The sequence below is a fragment of the Triplophysa rosa genome, linkage group LG7 (genome assembly GCF_024868665.1).
Source record: "Triplophysa rosa linkage group LG7, Trosa_1v2, whole genome shotgun sequence".
NCBI lineage: Eukaryota > Metazoa > Chordata > Actinopteri > Cypriniformes > Nemacheilidae > Triplophysa > Triplophysa rosa.
This window is the reverse complement of record NC_079896.1, coordinates 7451052-7469738: the sequence shown is the minus strand read 5'-3', so window position 1 is coordinate 7469738 and position 18687 is coordinate 7451052. Positions and strand designations below refer to the sequence as shown.

Sequence of the window (18687 nt, the reverse complement as noted above, 5' to 3'; positions counted from 1 at the left end):
TAAATTGTAAAAAGCATAATATGTGTGTCTTTTTTAAGAAAACTGCATACGTAGCACTGGTAAGATTTAATATTTAATTCAGGAAAGTGATTTTGTGCATTTTAAGGTCACAGCAACGATTTGACTATACTACAAATAACCAAATAAATAAAGTTCAATCAGATTTCTTTGGATGCAATTAAAAACAGGCAAAACCAATTACAGTACAAAGTCATTCCAAAATAAATTATTAAAAAAATCATACAAGATGCAAGTTTAACATGCTTCTCTTCATAAGTATCTGAGAAGGGACAAGTGTGAAAAACATCAGGTTGGTAAAAATGCTAAACTCTTCACTTTTGCAAATTGCAGGGATTTTCTAGGTTAAATACATGTATACTTTGTACATGTTATGTAACTATACGGATTTAAAGCCTATGACTTTAAAAGTCTATGGGCCTATGAAAACACAGATATCTGATGGTCGTTATTTTTGTTCTGCTACTTAGGTTTGTACTAACTACATTTTAATATTACAAAGTGTGAACATTTCAGAGTTTAAACAGTTATTTCATGGCCCTACACATTCACCCCTTAACTTCTATTAAAAAAGCATTACATCTTAAATTGTATTTAACCCAGAAAATTTCTTTACGGTAGTTCAACAATATGACAACTAGCTAATGCCAATTTAATAGTGAAGTATAATTTTATATAATTTACACTCGTTGGCCACATACACACTGCAATATTTTGGGACTGCGAAAGTTATTTGCACATCAAACTCATCTGCATCATTAACAGTCACTGTATCAGAGTAAATGCTCCTTTTAGTTAACAGACATCGACCAAGGTGTCATAAAATCGAAGTTGTTGTTAAATAAAGTGCAACCCATATTTAACTGCAGTGGGTACATGGCCTTTGGAAGGTACAGTAGAGTGCAAAAACTTATGTAAACAAAGTTATCGAATATGGCTGCATTCCCATGAAAAAGAAACAATATTACCTTCAAATATCTACAGCATAGGAACAGTAGCATTGTCTTTCACAAATGCATAAAGCTCAGTCTCTTTATCCCTGAATTCAACCCCAGTTAGGGTAAAGCCTCTTTCAGTTTAAAATATGAGAGATGTACAGCATCAGCAGAGCTACATTATTAGTGCGTGTTTGTATTTTTGTGTATATTGTTATTTGTCTGTGATTGAGGTCAGTATATTTAAATGCTTTGGCATATATGAGTGCTAAGGTATTGTATGTGTGTAATGTTATTATCTGATGTATTGGAATGTGTGTGTAAGTAAAAGTCACAGATTATGTACAGTACTTCAGATCCTCATCATGAAGTGAATGTGTGTACATGTGTTGTGCACTGTAACTGCATTTGTGAGCATGTCTACAAACCTGTGCGTGGGTGTGCAAACGTATTTACAGGTCCTGGTGTGTTTCTGTGTGCCGTTCTGAATTCAGTTCTGAAATGATTTCTTCCTGCTCCTGTATCTCTTGTTGTTGAGAAACAAGCTGTTGGTAGTGTGCCTGCCGCTGGTAATCTGGATCCACATTGATCCAATTATTGGCGACCCACTTGGTCCCTCGCGTCACCACGCAGCCACCATGAAGAGAATATTCATCCTGTTCACCCACCCAACCTGCAGAGGGCAGCATAGCACAAAAATCACAACAAACAATGTGTTCTAAATACATAAACAGCAAAATACGGTTTGCAAGGTTGTGGTGCTCTAAAATACATTATAGAAGAGCGTTATACTCGCCTCTGCCATCAGAGAGGTAGTTATACCAAAAGACTGCTGTCCCCTTAGTAGGCTTCACTCTCAGGTTGCCCTTATCACAGTGTTTTCTGGTGTCCAACAAATCCACATCATTCTGTATCAGTGACTGAGAAAAGAAGATACTTTCTGTCAGATATTGGTTGAATAGTGCAAAACAATCACATAAACACATAAAAACACTGATTTTATTACACAAAACACACCGCTTCTTCGTAAGTTCTGTTATCAGCCACTGGAAAGGTAGTTTCTCCTCCTTCTTCAACATTATTAAGGTAAAACAGAACTGTGATATACCTGCAAAATCAACACGAACACTATAAACCTTGGGTTTACATACTTAATAATTACATACGGGACAGTAATCGACATTACTGGCACCTTAATATTTGTGACATTTATGTGAAAGAGGTTATCACATAAAAATAATTTTTGAACTTTTCCTAAATACATGTTCAAATGTTACTGGTGTATGTTTTCCTTGAGGTCTGAAAAAAATACTGAGCATCTTTTCTGTTATTTTGACCTTTTTCTCCAGTTTTAATTTTCTGCAAATAAATGCAAATATTTTGATTTAAAATTTGGGAGAAATATTGTTAGTAGTTCACAGAATGAAACAAAACCGATTTTACCTAAACACATACATATCAATAGTAAATTCAGAAAAACTGAAAATAATTTTTAAATGGTTTCTTATTTTTTTCCGTAGCTGTATATCTATTGACATGTGCATTAGGGTAGACAAATACATTAATTCCTATGGCTCACCTGCAGGAAGTTTGGAACGGAGAGGTTGTGTTGGCAGTGAGGCGAGTGTGTGTACATGCTGTTTCAGGATATACCGGTCCGCTATCATGATGAGCGTGGTAATGGCCTCCCTGCTCATAGCGGACAACTTGTAGCGGCTCACTTAACTCCACCAGGGATGACGGTAGTCGTGTTAGACTAGTGATTCTTTATAGTCAAATATAAAAATACAACTTATTAGAACAACAGATAAAGCAGACGGGTAACTTTTTAAAGCTGTATACATTTAGCACAGACGAGGATGGGGGGTGGAAACCTTTTGCGGAGGTCTTGAAGAACCTGATGTGCTCCCTGGCCTTGGTAGAGCCAAGTGTGTCTGCTGTTCCTCACCAGCTGGCTCCTCTCCACTCCACGCTGCATCAGAAAATGCTGAAAGGCGTCGCTCCTCAGATGCCTGAACTCCTCTAGACTCAGGAGACCTGTAAAAAACAGACATATTCAAAACGCATACATAAACATGAATATAATGTGCCTGACAGACTGTGATGTCAGTTAGATCCTTACCATTTCCATCCTGATCGACTTTTAGGCCATCGTAGATTTCCTTAAGGTTCTCCGAAGTCAACCAGATTCCATCTCTCACTCGAGAGTGTGTCAATATCTACACCAGAAAATACAGATTAAACTAACGGGTTAGACATAAATTAGCAACCATAGACCGATAATGCTGTGTTTTGTGTAAAGCAAGACTTTAAAACAGTTACAGACACTAAAGGTGTGTTGGTAGACACACACACACACACACACACGCACACACACACACACACACACACACACACACACACACCTCATGAGGTTGCAGCTGGCCATCTTGGTTGAGGTCAAGGAAATTGAAGATTTCCTCTGGACTGAGGTTAAGCTGCTGGTTAAGCTCCTCCTGACCTTCTGGAACCATCACCTGACTTTCCATTAAACCCTTGAGCTGAGCTAGTCGCACAACTACACTACACTCCTCCCCTGACAGAAAATTAGGGATCTCTGAAATACAGACACAGACCAAAAAATCCACAAACAATGTTTTACACATAGGCGAAGGTATCAGATGAGCACTTATTCTAATTGTTTTATTTTATTCTAACATTTTATTTTTCCCCAGCAGGAGTTTGTGGTAATTTATGTAATAATTTATGTAATTTATGTTTGTGGTAATTTAATAAATTATGTAATTTATTTTTAGAATCTCACAGTTTTATTACCACTTTAACTTAAAGTAAATCAAGATGTTTTACCAAACAGTAGGGGCTTCAGACTGAGTGTCTTCATCTCATGGACTTTGCCTGGCACCAGTGACACTTTTTGGACATGTCCCACCTAAACATAAAAAACCGGTTAAGCACTCTAAAAAATAATTCATGGCATCTGTTGGCACAAATTAATTTAATGAATTGGTGCAAGTCAAAAATCTAAAATACAAACTTTTAAGTGTGAAACTCTATTTTGATGAGTTGTGCTGACTTAATAATGTTGATAATTACTTAAGCTTAAGATTGTGTGTAATTTTAACCTAAAAATCTGTGTTTATGTGTTTACGACAATATTTAAGTTGCAGTAACTCAAAGTAATTGGCTAGATAACTTAATATTTCAACACCAATTGAGTTCCGGATTTCAAAACTCCTCCCAAACCATGTAACATATGTAAACAAGTTCAAACTCTGTGTCAAGTGTTTAAAAAGCGTAAAATAAATTTGTTCATGTTCAATCATTTAACTTAATCTATTACAGTTGAGGGTACATGACTGCTTGTTGTATCAATATAGCATTGCTGAGGATCTCCATTTCCCATCATGCTTTGCAAGGTACTGGATAATGAGAGTTAATGTAGAAATACAGAGTTATTTTATGGATTTTTATCAAGATGTGAACAGCATGAGACTTAATAATGTTTAATATTTTGTTCTCTTGGCATTTAAAAGGGGTTTTGGTTATGTTTTAAGAGGTTACCATTGTCCTGAAGGATAGAGCATTTGCTTAGGATATGGTTAGGCTCAAAGAAAATTACCACAATTGCTGTGGCTTTTAATTGTTATTGAGAATTTTGGAAATTGAGATATAAAATAAAAAAGTGTATTTGCAACCAGTGTCTTTCATTAAATCAGTAATAAAAAAAGCTTTAAAAAACAATTTTTAAGTTAGTGTTACTTAAAAATACATTTTATCTAAGAGAAAAAAGTAATCTGTCTGACCCAATGTAGATTGTTGGATGAACTTAATTTTGTTAGAAGTTGTCACAACTCAAAAATATTTATGCAAACTGTTTTTTTTTTGAGTCTACACAATATTTTTTGGAGTGAAAAGTTCACTATCATATTTGGAAGAATGCCTGTATCCAAACATTTCTTGGCCCCCATTGACTACCATAATTGAAAAAAATGCTTTATAAAAATTGCTTCTGTTGAACACAAAAGATGATAGTTTGAAGAATGTAGGATAGCAAACCCTTCTGGGGCACTTTTGACTACCATTGTAATTTTTCTACTATGGTAGAAAATGGTGGCCAAGAACTGTTAAATCTGTCCAAATATCTTTCTCCGTGTTCACCAGAACAAATAAATGTATACAGGTTTGGAACAACTCCAGGGAGTAAATGATGACATAATTTGTATTTTGGGTAGAACTGTCCCCTTAACTGTCCTGTTGCAGTGTTAAAGACTTCTGAAAATACCATCACAGGTAAATGCAAAACACATGAATTTTGTAATTACCCGTATCCCTTCAATGCGCGGCAGATACATATCCCGAGCAAATCCGGAGTCCGCGGGGGTCTGCGCATCCGACGCTTCCGAAACTTTATGACTGCTATCTCTCCTGCTAAAATCCAGGTTCGGCGTGCTCGGGGTGGATCCGTTATTATAGTGAACGTACAGCAGAAGAGCAATAACATTGATGATGTACACGTGGAAGAAAACCATGACCACCATGAAGTAAGAGCGGGAACACACGCTGTTCTTCTGCAGAGAGACTCGCTGGCGGTGCAGAGTTCGGACTGGTGGTGATGCGGCATCGTCCTCCTCAATATTATTCTCTTCTTCCATCATTTTGACAATTTTGTACTTGAGAACACTTGTGTTGATATGTTTAGAGGCCTTAATTTATCTGTTTTCTAAATAACATAACGTTGGAAGACCTGTTTGCCAGCTGTTTTGACAGATCGCGCCTAAAAATAAATTCCGCATTAAAACAGACGCAGCGGTCAATGTATCAGTAGAAGATTGCGAGATTAATTATTAACAGATTAAACTAACGTTATACCATCTCAGACAGAGACCATCAGCTGCTTTAAACCACGGCCAGTTTTGTTGTCTGTACATGAGTACCCCTCCGGTTGTGACAGCATGACAATCTCAGCACCTCCAGCTGTCAACATTGTTTACATCGAGACGCGTAGCTGCGCAGCTTCTCGCATCTTCATCCTTCAAACACCATTTTGAAATACGTGCTCCTCAAAATCCTTGTTGCCAAAAGACGTCGTAGTCCTGAATTCGGATCTATTGGCTAGCTTCCTCGGTTACGCACCTGGAAGTGAAACTGCAGGAGACTACACCTTCCAGGGACGCCATTCCCCTGACAACTGCGGCATCTCCGACGCACGGCTCGTGTGTCCCACTCAAAGCAGCAGTATTGCGCCTAGCGAGTAGATCGCATCACAGATGCCCCTAGTGGTGAGATACTTACAGTAGCGTCACATCTGAAGGGACGACCTTATGACATTTCCCTGCCAAAAAACATCACAGCAGTACTAGTGGGTTCAATGGTATAGGATTTAATAGAGACTGTAATCTCGGTGGGTCCCTGGTAAGAATTTTTTTCAGCAGGGTTACTGTATGTAAGAGAAAGGCAGTGCATGAATAAAGTAAAGGCAAACGTATGTTTTGCTTATGTTTGTGAATGAGTTATGTTGGTTTTAAATATTTTGTGCAACCGTTGAGAAATGTAGAAGTTTTATCAGTGTGGCTTCTGGATTATGTTGATTATGTTAAATCATTTGCAATGTTTGTAAAATCTTTCAATTTTCAAATTTTAGGCTGCCATTTACATTTTTATTATTATGTTAGTTGAGCCGGTGGATTAAACAAAATAATATTTTAAGTATTTAAATATATTATACATTAATTTCACTGGTATCTTCTGAAATCAGCAACTTTAGTAGCCCGAGATTCTGATTAGACAGTTGGTTTGGTGTGGGACTTTTGAGTTTTGGTCATTTTGCTCATGACAGTTCTATTTTTCTTTGTCCTAAGTCAAAAGGCATGACATGCAAGTATTTTTCACAATAACAGATGAATGCACACACATGACAGCATGTTTTAAACATGACAGATACACAAAACACAAATACACATCAGATCACATGTCCTTTATTAGTTGTTGCACAAATCAAATGAGAATATTTGTAAGAATCTCATATTATATGAGTTCTTGTTTCAGCGTCCACTAATTCCAAAAGTGTTCATTCCTCTGCATCTTTAGTCTGTGAACAAATAAAAAAATATATAAATGAAGGGTCATAAAATCAAGACAACAATACTTGCAATAACATTTTATATTGTACACATTGCTTGTGCAAAGATCATTTGTTTTTTTGCTTTATAGTTACAATATTTACCTTCCCGAATTCACGGCTCCTAGCTCTCAGCTTGTTGACCTGTGACTCAGCAATGTCAGCCCTCTCCTGAGCCTCCTCCAGCTCATGCTGTACCTTCCTGAACCTGGACAGGTGAGTGTTCGCCTGTTCCTCCTGTTAATTTAAATGACACCTGATAAACACCCATCCACATTATACCAATTACTAGAAATGTGTAGTGTAAAACTAAAATGACTCACAGCCTCTTCACTTTGCCTCTTGTAGGCCTTGACTTTCAGTTGAAGTTTGTCAACAAGATCTTGCAGTCTGATAATGTTCTTCTTATCTTCTTCAGTCTGTATCGCAAAAAGAAATATTACAATGAGTCTAAATTTTACAATTTACTATGCCAACATCCATCCACGTGTATTGTCGTTTGACGGAGTACCTGATATGTGAGTTCCTTCACTCTTCTTTCATATTTGCGAACTCCTTTCACAGCTTCAGCACCGCGTCTCTGTTCTGCTTCAACTTCACCCTCCAGCTCACGAACCTGAAACACAAAAGATAGTAACCGACATTATGAATCTGAATTACAGCTGACCTGAAGTTAAACCACAATATCAACTGATATTCATAGGGACATACTCTAGCTTCCAGTTTCTGGAGCTGCTTCTTTCCACCCTTCATGGCCAGACTCTCAGCCTCATCCAGACGATGCTGCAGGTCTTTGACTGTGACCTCTAGGTTCTTCTTCATCCTCTCCAGATGAGCACTTGTGTCCTGCTCTTTCTTCAGCTCCTCTGCCATCATGGCAGCCTGCAATATATATTTTCTTAGTTTTCTTTATTTGTTACTTTGGTTAAGGATAATGTGTCATTCTAAACACAATAGCAAAATCTAAGTAAATCAATCAATTAATGGACAGTAAATTGAGTAATTGAATTTTTTACTCACATCAGTAATTGCTTTCTTTGCCTTTTCTTCAGCATTTCGTGCTTCCTGGACCATGTCTTCCAGCTCACCTTGAATCTGAACGAGATCTCCCTCCAGCTTCTTCTTGGTGTTGATAAGACTAGTATTCTAAGGAAATTAAAAGAACGTTCAAAAATCATATTTGACAAAATGTTATTCAAGTTGTTGGATAAAAGCGTCTATTAAATAATGTAAATAGTATGTTAAATAATATTTCAAATATTCCTTATGACACATAATATCTCGTACTTGGGAGTGTAAGAGAGTCACTCTCTCGCTGGCATCCACCAGTTCCTGCTCAGCGACTTTACGACCTCTCTCTGACTGTTCCAGAGCAACTCTCAGCTCCTCGATTTCAGCCAGCATCAGGTTGTTCCTACGTTCAACCATTGCAACCTGTTCTCTCATGTCTTCTTGTCCTCGTTGGGCCTCATCAAGGTGTAGTTGAGTATCCTGAAGCAATCAAAAGACAATAAGATCTTTTGATCGGTGAAGTATTAATGTAGTGCTAATGCTTTGCAATAAAACAAACCTTGAGTTGGCACTGGACGTTCCTGAGCTGTTTCTGAGCTTCAGCAGCCTGCCGGTTTGCATGGCTCAGCTGAATCTCCATCTCATTGAGGTCTCCTTCCATCTTCTTCTTGATTCTCAGAGCATCGTTTCTGCTTCTGATCTCAGAGTCCAGAGTGCTTTGCATGGAATCAATGACTCTCTGGCTGTTCCTCTTGATCTGTTCGATCTCCTCATCCTTCTCAGCCAGTTTACGATCTATCTCCCCCTTCACTTGGTTCAGCTCAAGTTGAACACGAAGGATCTTGGATTCTTCATGCTCAAGGGTTGCCTTTGAAATGGAAATATTAAACATTTTTAAATAAATGAAGATGTATGTTTAACCCCAAAGGTGAGAATTAAAGGTGACCTTACCTCAGCCTCTTCAAGAGCACTTTGGAGTTCAGATTTTTCAACTTCTGCAGTTTTCTTTCCTTTCTCCAGCTCATGAATTGTCTTTCCGGTCTCGCCAAGCTGCTCAGTCAAATCTGAGATCTCCTCTGTATATATGAGAAGACCCATGGATTTTTTAAACAGTTTATTGAACATCTTCAAACAATTTGATGGAGAAGGTCTAACAAGAAAACGTCTGCAGTAAACTATAGTACGTACGCTGCAGGTTTTTGTTCTCCCGCTTCAGGGTCTCCAGCTGATCCAAAGCCTCTTCGTATGAATTTTTCATTTTGAAAAGTTCAGTGCTAAGAGAACGAGCCTCCTTCTGAGCTCCTTCCAGCTCTGCCTGGCTTTCCTCGTATTTCTGCTTCCATTCTGCCAAGACCTTTACAACATCACAAAGGTTGTTAAACTAGACAGACTCGACTGGTTGAAATTTGGTACAAAAATAGCTTGCATTTACCTTATCAAAGTTTCTTTGTTTCTTGTCAAGGTTGGCAGCGAGTGCATTAGCTCTATCCAAGTCAATCATGAGATCCTCAACTTCACCTTGGAGTCTCTGCTTGGTTTTCTCCAATGAGCCACATTTGGCATTCACAGCCTCAACGGACTCTTCAGCGTCCTGAAGACGTTGAGCAAGCTTTTTCCTAAGAGCGACACGTAAAGCTTAGTCATTGCACTTTATTTCATTTTTTGAGAACATTAACTGGAGGTGATTTAATTTACTTTGCTTCCTCAAGCTCCTCGGTACGCTGGATGGCATCAGTCTCGTATTTGGTTCTCCACTGAGCGACCTCGCTGTTGGCCTTAGACATGCCACGCTGGAGCTCAGCTTTGGCTTCCTGTTCCTCCTCGTACTGCTCTCTGAGCAGATCACAGTCGTGACGAGCGGATTGGAGACCGTGGGCCAGGGCATTCTTAGCCTGTATACAATAACCAATATATTGGATTTATTAGTAAATAATGTATTGTGTTAATTTTATAAGTTCATTCAGAAAGAAAGTCACCTTTACTTCCTCTTCGATTTGCCTCTTGAACTCTTCAATCTGCTGAGTGAAGGCCTGTTTGCTTCGAGTAAGCTGAGAAACCAAAGCCTCTTTTTCCTCTAGTTGACGTCCCATTTCACCTAAAATGTTTAAGGATGCCGATCAATCACTGCTGGCCTTATAGCGGTTTATAGGCTCACTGAGTTTGTGTACGCCAACTACTTACCATTTTCAGTCTGAAGTCTCGCCTTCTGCACACTCAGATCATTCACCTGGCGTACATGTTCGTCATTCTTCGTCTTCAGCTCACTCAGCTGATCTTCCAGCGTACGACACATCTTTTCAAGATTTGACTTTGATTTGGCCACAGCCTCCATACTGCTGGACAAGTCATCGATCTCCATCTTAAACTCACTTTTCTCCTTCTCCAGCTTTTGTTTCACACGCTGGAGGTTGTCGATCTGCTCGCCCAGCTCAGCCACGCTGTCGGCCTGCTTCTTGCGAAGCGCAGCAGCCGTTGCTTCATGCTGCAAGGTGGACTCCTCAAGATCACGCCGCAGCTTCTGGAACTCGGCCTCGCGCTTTTTGTTCATATCAATCTGCACGGAGGTGGCACCACCTGCTTCTTCCAGCCTCTCGCTGATCTCCTCAAGTTCCCTGGAGAGATCGGCTCTCTGCTTCTCGACCTTAGCTCGAGCGGCACGTTCGGCCTCAATTTCTTCCTCCAGCTCCTCAATACGAGCCTGCGATCGCATAAGAAAACTTTGTGTTATGATTTATTATAAGGAGCAACAATGAAATCATAATCACACTTTGAGTGACCTGAAGTTCTTTGATCTTCTTTTGGAGCTGAATACCAAGAGATTGCTCATCTTCAATCTTGCTCAGAAGTTGACTGGTTTCAAAGTCCTTCCTGTTTAAAAAACATTTGAAGTTTTGTAATAAATTATAATTAAATAATAGGTTAACCATTTTTTTAGTTCCTTACTTTTTCAGCTTTTCTTCAAGCTGTTGTTTGTCATTCTCCAGGTCCATTAAGCTTTCCAGGGAAAGTTTCAGATCGCCCTCAAGCTTTCTTTTAGATCGCTCAAGGTCCATACGGAGTTTCTTCTCTTGTTCTAGAGAGCCTTCCAGCTGATTTACAGGTTTATAGACAATATTGTTTTATAGTTGATTTATGGTTCTTGTTATAACATTAGATAGCCTATTAAATTGCACTAAACTCACATCATCAACTTGCTGCTCAAGCTTTGCTTTGGCTTTGGTCAGAGTATTGACTTTGTCTTCCTCTGCCTGCAGATCATCAAGAGTTTGCTGATGTGCCTCTTGGAGGGCTTTCTTCTCCTTCGTCAGTTTGACAATAAGCTCATCTTGAGTTGCCATTTCCTCAGTAAGGTTTTTAACCTAGAAAAAAAAACATGTTCAAAGGAGTACAACCTTTACTTTGAGATTAACAAATCCTTTTTTACTCCATATTAACCTTGTTCTCAGTGGCATGTTTCTCCTTCTCAACTTTGGCCAAGGTCAGCTCTAAATCATCAATGTCCTTCTTGAGCTCAGAGCACTCGTCCTCTAGTTTCCTCTTCTTTGCTGTCAACTCAGCGTTGATTTCCTCTTCATCCTCTAATCTTTCTGTTATTTCTTTGAGTTTGGCCTCGAACTGGATCTTGCTTTTGATCAGACCTTCACATCTCTCCTCAGCATCAGAAAGATTTTCACTTTCCTGTTGATTGAAAAATCATTGCCGTGTTTGGCACCAGAAATATTTTTTAGAATTTATTTGTGGTCGTTTATTTGTGACCATTCATAGAAAACTCACAGCTGCCACTTGTAGCTGAAGGTCATCTTTCTCCCGTAGCAGAGAAACCATCTTCTCCTCAAGCTCCTTCTTCTTGGCAAGTGCCTTTGCCAGATCCTCCTTCATTTTTTCAAAATTCTCTTTCATGGCCGCCATTTCCTTCTCGGTCTCTGCGCTCTTCAGCAGAGGCTTGATCTTAAAGTACAGCTTCATCCATGGCCAGTGTTTCACATTCATGAAGGAGCGGATGTTGTATTGGATGGCGAAGATGGATTCTCTGATATGAAAATCATTAGAGATGTTCTGAACTACACACAGACTAAGCATTAAAGCATATTGAGCAAAATAAATTTAAATGCAAGAATACCTTCTCTCCATCATTTTGACAAACTCTTTCCTCATAAGGTAGCCCCTGCACATAGCCTGAGTCATGGTCACAAGGATTACAAGTTTCTCATCTCTCATCTCTTCAAGAAGACCCAGAAGACCAGCTTTGAAAAACACCTAACATGTGGTAGGAACATTGTTATTAATGACATTCCTAAACATCAAAAGAAATAAGAATCTTGTAACCTTTCTGACCTTGGTGTGTCCAAACTTGTACTGGGTATGATCTACATCTATGGAGCCAAGAAGCTTCTCAGAAGCCTTCTTGTTATCAATGAACTGACCTTCAGGGATGACACTAGCATTCAGTACTTTGTACCTGAAACAGAAGACATTCAAAAACATATTTTACCTTTTATTATCAGCATATAAATCAAGGCAACTGAAAGTTCTTAAAGGGGTCATATAGTACGTGGTACGTGATTTCTGTGTCTTTGGTGTGTTATAAGTTTCCCATGCATGTATTAGACATGTAAAATTGCACAAATGAAAGTGTGGGAACAAAAGATGCATTCTATCTAAAAGCGAATGCTCAACCTTGCCTGAAACGCCTCGTGTAACCATACCCCGGCAAATCTACGTAACTTCGTAACATGATTTGGCTAAGACCGCCCAAATCTACACGTAGTTAAGGTGGGCGTAATTGTAAATCTTATTGTATCGCTTGTCAGTACAATTGCTTTGGAACCTGATGTTCCGAATATGGTAAGAGGCGTTACATTTCCGTGAAATGCTTGCAGTATTTGACCAATGACTACGCACAGGTGAACTGGCCAATCATAGCACACCTCGCTTTTCAGAGCGATGAGCTTTGTAAAAAATCAGCGCGTTTCAGAGAGGCGGGGCAAAGAGGAGATACAAACATGCACGGTATGTGAAAAATACAGCGTTTTTTAAACTTTAAATGGTGTATACACATTGCGTTACATCTAAAACAAACAATAATATTCGTTTTAGCCGTGCAATATGACTCCTTTAAATTTAGGATACATGAAAATTGTTTAAAATTATTGGGCTGCATATCTTTGTTGATTGAAATATTCATTTAATACACAACGTAAACAAACCTCTGCTTGAAGTCACCATACGGGATTCTGCTTGGGAAACCTTTCCTACAGATCCTGATACCCTCCAGTACACCATTACAACGCAACTGGTGGATGACCAAAAAGTTCTCCATGAGACCTAAAGTTGAATGAAAACTAAATTATTATAGTGTACACTGACAAATTACTCATGTTTATTTAATATGAACCTATTTTAAGATAGTAGTAGATATTTTTTAATAATTAGACATGTTGAAGAAAATATTGACCTGGAGTCTTTGACTCGTTTGGAATCAAGCAACGTACAAAATGAGGATGAGTGCTTCTCAGATTGGTCATCAGTTTGCCCAAGTTCTCCTATTAGTTTGACAAACAGAACATATAAAGTTTCACACTGTTGTTTCAAGTAATATTTTAAAGGGTCAAATAAACAGTAGTATTACCCGGAACAAAGCAGACACAGTCTGGAAGGAGCCGCCCTTCTTTTTTCCACCTTTTTTTCCACCAGCATCAGCTGTCGGTTAAGCAAAATAACATGGTTACCATAAGCAAATTATGGTAAATTATATAATTTACAGAAATCATTTGTTTGGCAAACCTTCAGATGCATGACTAGCATACAGGTGACTCAAGAGTTTGACTGAAGACTTCTGGTACAACTGAACCACAGAGTCATTCAGAGGGTCCTTGTTCTTATCCAGCCAGCCTGTGATGTTGTAGTCCACAGTCCCAGCATAGTGCACCAAAGAGAAGTGAGCCTCAGCCTTGCCTTTGGCAGGCTTGGGTTTCTGGAAGCATGGGTTTTTACCAAGATGCTGGTCGTGCAACTTGTTCTTGAAAGTCATGTCTGTTGCCTTGGGGAACATACACTCCTCTTCAAGGATGGAGAAAATGCCCATTGGCTGCAAGAAAGAGCACATATTACCCTGAGACAAGACAAGGGACTAAGATATGTTACGAAAAACGACGATGTTTTGATAATAAGGTTTATTACCTTCTCAATAAGCTCAATGCAGGCGGCCAAGTCCATACCAAAGTCAATGAATTCCCACTCGATTCCCTCCTTCTTGTACTCCTCTTGTTCCAGCACAAACATGTGATGGTTGAAAAACTGTTGCAGTTTCTCATTGGTGAAATTAATGCACAGCTGCTCCATGCTGTTATACTATAGTGAACAATTATTTTATTGTTAATCTTAAAATGTAAAAAATATAAATACTGTATATTTTAATATATACATATTTTTTATTCAGAATATTATTAACTTACATCAAAGATTTCAAACCCAGCAATGTCAAGCACTCCGATGTAAAACTGTCTGGGCTGCTTGGTGTCCAACATCTCATTGATTCGGACAACCATCCACAAGAACATTTTCTCATACACTGACTTGCACAGAGCCATGGCTGCATTGTACACCTGATTCATAAAAAATATATGTCACTAGGAACTGCCAATTTATAGAAATACAATACAAAATAATGTATGTACTGTATATACCTGAGGAACGGTTTGACCTTTGGTCACAAACTCATTCCCAACCTTCACTCTGGGGTAACACAAAGATTTAAGCATCTCAGCTGAGTTTAGTCCCAAGAGGTAAGCGATTTTATCAGCCACTGGAAAACAAAGATCGAAAATAATTTACTTTCACGTAGCCATACTGCAACCGTGTGCCCACATTTCTCGCTGAACCACACTGCTGTATAATATCTAAGTCCCACCCTCAGTTCCATCAGGCTCGCCCTGCTCCTCTCTCTGCTTCTGCTTGAACTTCATGTTCCCATGATGCATCACGGCTCCTGTCAACTTGTAGATGCCTATTTTCTCCTCAGCATTGAAGCCCAAGATAGAAATGGCTGTCTGCAAGTTGAAAACAGTCAAATGCCTCATGTCACGAAGGATATAAATTTTGTTTTGTATATCATTAAAATAACTGACAGAAAGATTTTTTTTTATTTCTGAAATATTCAATGTTTACTTACATCAGTTGCAATGAACTCTTCCACATCATTGATGCTCTTGACTGTGATCTCACCCTGACTGATCATGTGATAGTCATATGGGTTAGTGGTGATCAGAAGAGCCTCTAAAAAAGGAACAAGAAAATAAAAAGATATTATACTGCTGTTCAAATATAATATTTTTACAGACAGTTTTAATATATCCTAATAATCCTAATAGTGAAAGGTCTTGTACCCAGCAGTTCTGGCTTATGGCCAGTGCAGAGCTGGTAGAAGATGTGGTAGCTCCTCTCAGCAGACAGCTGGAAAGTTACCCTGGATTTTTCCAGCAGGTCTATAGAAAATCACATAATTATGAGAACGATAATTTAACTCTATTATAATCAGTTGTAATTAAAAAGAATGAAGGAAAGACTTACAAGTTTCAATATCAGCTGAGGCCAACTTTCCAGTTGACCCAAAGTGAATTCGGATGAATTTACCCTAGAATTTAAATAGATCAAAACCATTACATAAATAAACAAAGAAACAAACCACAACAGCAACAAAATAAAAAAGTTGAAGGATGACATTTGTTGACTCATTACTTACAAAGCGAGAAGAGTTGTCATTCCTCACAGTCTTGGCATTTCCATAGGCTTCCAGCAAAGGGTTGGCCGCAATGATTTGATCCTCCAGCGACCCCTAATGGACACAGTATTTGCAGATTTTCAAGTCGAACAAGGGCTTCACTACTATGCGTTATACGTAATAAATAAATGCATGCATCATTATCATATTGATAAACAAAGAGGACCAGTGTTGGGTAAGTAAAAAAGTAAGAAAAAGCAATTAATTACTAATTACATATTCAATAGTGTAATTAGATTACTCTACAAATTACTCTCTCCAAAAAGTATTTAATTACTTATTACGAATTACTTTCTATATCCTATCAACCTTGATTAGTTAAGTAATTCAAGGATAGACAAGAAACAACTCTTAATTCATTCAAATAAATAATATAAAATTACATAAAGATATCTTATTAACTGACTAAAGTATTACAAATGTGAGAAAGATACATTAATGCATGCATATTAAAGTTAGACTTTGAATTTTAATGTCAGTTCAACTATTGTATACATTACACAGTATTAAGTTAAATTACATCCGAAGTAACTAAATTACAGAACAAACAACTTTACTTTTAAGGGGAAAGTAATGAAATTACAGTAACTAATTACTTAGCAACTAGTTACACCCAACACAGAATAGGACGTATACCTGCATTTTCCCAGGAACAGGTTCTGCTTTCTTCTGTCCAGACCCAGCCACAGCGATTGTCGCAAAGTACTGGATGACACGTTTGGTGTTAACAGTCTTTCCTGCACCAGATTCTCCACTGAAATATAGTACAACATTATTAAAATAGTCTATTATAAATCAAACTGCATAGTTCCATTGTTCAAACTCCATATTTTTGTCCCAAAATAAAATTAGCAGTAAAATACTTACGTAATCAGGATAGACTGATTCTCACGATCTACAAAAAAAAGTAGAAAAATCTTTAAAATATTATGAAAGTTTGACTCTTAAATAAATTTTAGCAGTTGTATTTTAACCAATGAAGTTCATTCAGATTAATAAATAATTGATTATACCAGTGAGCATAAACTGATAGGCGTTATCAGAGATGGAGAAGATGTGAGGTGGGGCCTCAATTCTTTTTTTGCCCCTGTATCCAGACACAACTTTAGCATCATACACTGGGAGCCACTTATAGGGGTTCACGGTGACACAGAACAGGCCAGAGTAAGTCTAAAAAAGAGAGATTTCAATACATATTATTTTCCAAACTGTGTTTATTTTAGTTAAATAGCATGGTGCGTAGAAAAATCTAAAGCACGTGGGGGGCGTTACAAACATCAAAACATGAATTTTAATGAGATGACGTCATGTGACACATGCAGGTAGGCAGTTGATTTGAATGCTAGGCGTGTGCGACAGTAAGCAGCGGTTGAAGCTTAAATTTAGGTCAGTTTTAGGTATCGCACGGCCGCCGAGACGTATATATTTGTGTAATGTATATATATAAGATACATTTTAGCATTTATAAAAAAATTGCTTCTTTACTTACGTAAATCATCCATGCTGCGTAACGCTCTTTGAGGTTGAACAGCACAGCAGGCTCACTGAGGTGGGTCATCATGGCCATGTCCTCAATTTTATCATACTTGGGGGGGTTCATTGGAAAAATCTCATCCTCCTTCACTGTGAGGGTCTGAAATGTCATTCGGAAGTTTTAATGTAAGTTTTTTTTATGTAAGTGGGAGAATGTATCTGAATTACAATTTTTTACTCACTTTCCTACACAGGGTTGTGACCGTGACTTTGCCACCCTCCCGACTTTTGAGGACCCCTTTGAGGTACATCTCCTTGGGCTCAGACACAAAGAAGGCAGTTTTGGCATCAAATGGTGTGTTCTGAGCCTCAATCCTCTCCTTCTCTGGTTTTCGGAGGTATATGGCCGCCGGGCCAAAACACTCCATTTCTGGCTCCAACGACATGCTGGAGCTCCTAATAAAAAAAAACATTTTGGAAAATGTTTAATAATGCATACACACAAACAACATTTGTCACATATTTTAGTAGTTATAATAAAAAATGCACCCAGGTTTACCTTGGTCTTTCACAAACTCTTGGGCGATGATCTTGATGTTTATTTCCCCACCTCTGTTTATTATTGACAGAAAGAAGGCATTTGGTTTGCTTTTGAATGAACTCCAAAAAAAGGTTTTTCAGTCAATTTTGTAAAGATTTTACTGAGAAACAGAAAAGGAAAGAAAAGAGAATGAAGTTGAAGTGAAGTCACTAACCTTTGCTGTGCAGTTGTAAGCCCTGGGAGGGGTCTAAACCGGTCTCTTATATAGGGCTGTAAGTGACCCGTCAGGATATTTAAGCATCTAATTTTTGGTCATGAATCCTGTTTCTCCATTTACATTTGTCGTCTTGAGCAGCATCACTGTATTATTTTTATCTTTTGATTAATGATTCCCTGCCTGCACAGAGAAGCAACAAGATGCTTATGCATCGTTTCATTGTTTTTGTAAAAGCCCTTTAGAAAAAAACTTGTAGGAAACCGTGAAATACCCTTTTCCTATTGATCAGAGTTGTATGTTTACATGCAGAAACTACATATATTATGGGTCACAAAAAATAAAATGACAAAAATTCTCAATTGTAACTTCAATAGATAAAATTCAATAGGTCCTTGTAAATCGGCCTTTTCAGTGTCTTCTGGTAATAATGCATCAACCTCTATTGATAGCAAATGTCACTGGTATAAAGTTGCAAGAGCCTTTGAAGTTATAAGTATTATAAAGAAATCAAATTGGTATGCCTTTATCCCACAAGCTTTAAGAAACAAGGGGGATGCCAAAAGATTATGTATGTCTATGCTAAGAACAGCTGAG

The 18687-nt window shown here is 38.2% G+C and overlaps 2 protein-coding genes across 2 annotated transcripts; both read right to left on the bottom strand.

Moving 5' to 3' along the window:
* Nucleotides 1-90: 90 nt before the first annotated feature.
* On the bottom strand, nucleotides 91-6214 carry p4htmb (prolyl 4-hydroxylase, transmembrane b). Its single transcript, XM_057338295.1, has 9 exons — nucleotides 5276-6214; nucleotides 3801-3882; nucleotides 3359-3549; nucleotides 3076-3172; nucleotides 2828-2990; nucleotides 2533-2718; nucleotides 1971-2061; nucleotides 1750-1873; nucleotides 91-1626 (listed from the first exon to the last, which is right to left on the bottom strand). The coding sequence occupies exons 1-9, from the start codon at nucleotides 5606-5608 to the stop codon at nucleotides 1406-1408; spliced, it is 1488 nt and encodes a 495-aa protein (XP_057194278.1). The 5' UTR covers nucleotides 5609-6214; the 3' UTR covers nucleotides 91-1405.
* A 703-nt stretch (nucleotides 6215-6917) lies between these two features.
* Nucleotides 6918-18143, bottom strand: myhb (myosin, heavy chain b). Its single transcript, XM_057338288.1, has 40 exons — nucleotides 18091-18143; nucleotides 17895-17947; nucleotides 17578-17791; nucleotides 17352-17495; nucleotides 16876-17032; nucleotides 16730-16757; nucleotides 16499-16616; nucleotides 15824-15916; nucleotides 15652-15715; nucleotides 15468-15566; nucleotides 15254-15357; nucleotides 14993-15131; nucleotides 14769-14887; nucleotides 14538-14687; nucleotides 14263-14433; nucleotides 13867-14170; nucleotides 13712-13782; nucleotides 13538-13625; nucleotides 13290-13407; nucleotides 12418-12541; nucleotides 12203-12339; nucleotides 11857-12112; nucleotides 11518-11760; nucleotides 11265-11441; nucleotides 11026-11171; nucleotides 10860-10950; nucleotides 10264-10780; nucleotides 10059-10177; nucleotides 9778-9974; nucleotides 9515-9698; nucleotides 9271-9436; nucleotides 9034-9158; nucleotides 8642-8950; nucleotides 8359-8562; nucleotides 8092-8217; nucleotides 7783-7953; nucleotides 7583-7687; nucleotides 7395-7490; nucleotides 7177-7308; nucleotides 6918-7041 (listed from the first exon to the last, which is right to left on the bottom strand). Exons 3-40 carry the CDS (start codon nucleotides 17779-17781, stop codon nucleotides 7021-7023), a joined length of 5817 nt encoding a protein of 1938 aa, XP_057194271.1. The 5' UTR covers nucleotides 17782-17791; nucleotides 17895-17947; nucleotides 18091-18143; the 3' UTR covers nucleotides 6918-7020.
* Nucleotides 18144-18687: the final 544 nt, after the last annotated feature.

What these genes read in the sequence shown, in the direction of transcription:
- myhb (XM_057338288.1), bottom strand. Translation starts at nt 17,781, where the DNA reads ATGTCGTTGGAGCCAGAAATGGAGTGTTTTGGCCCGGCGGCCATATAC. An exon ending in TGACTCTCTTACACTCCCAA is followed by an intron (nt 8,218 to 8,358) that starts GTACGAGATATT and finishes TAATTTCCTTAG; the next exon opens with AATACTAGTCTTATCAACAC. An exon ending in GGAGCCGTGAATTCGGGAAG is followed by an intron (nt 7,042 to 7,176) that starts GTAAATATTGTA and finishes ATTTGTTCACAG; the next exon opens with ACTAAAGATGCAGAGGAATG.
- p4htmb (XM_057338295.1), bottom strand. Translation starts at nt 5,608, where the DNA reads ATGATGGAAGAAGAGAATAATATTGAGGAGGACGATGCCGCATCACCA. An exon ending in GCCAGCTGCAACCTCATGAG is followed by an intron (nt 3,173 to 3,358) that starts GTGTGTGTGTGT and finishes TTTCTGGTGTAG; the next exon opens with ATATTGACACACTCTCGAGT. An exon ending in AGTCGATCAGGATGGAAATG is followed by an intron (nt 2,991 to 3,075) that starts GTAAGGATCTAA and finishes TGTTTTTTACAG; the next exon opens with GTCTCCTGAGTCTAGAGGAG.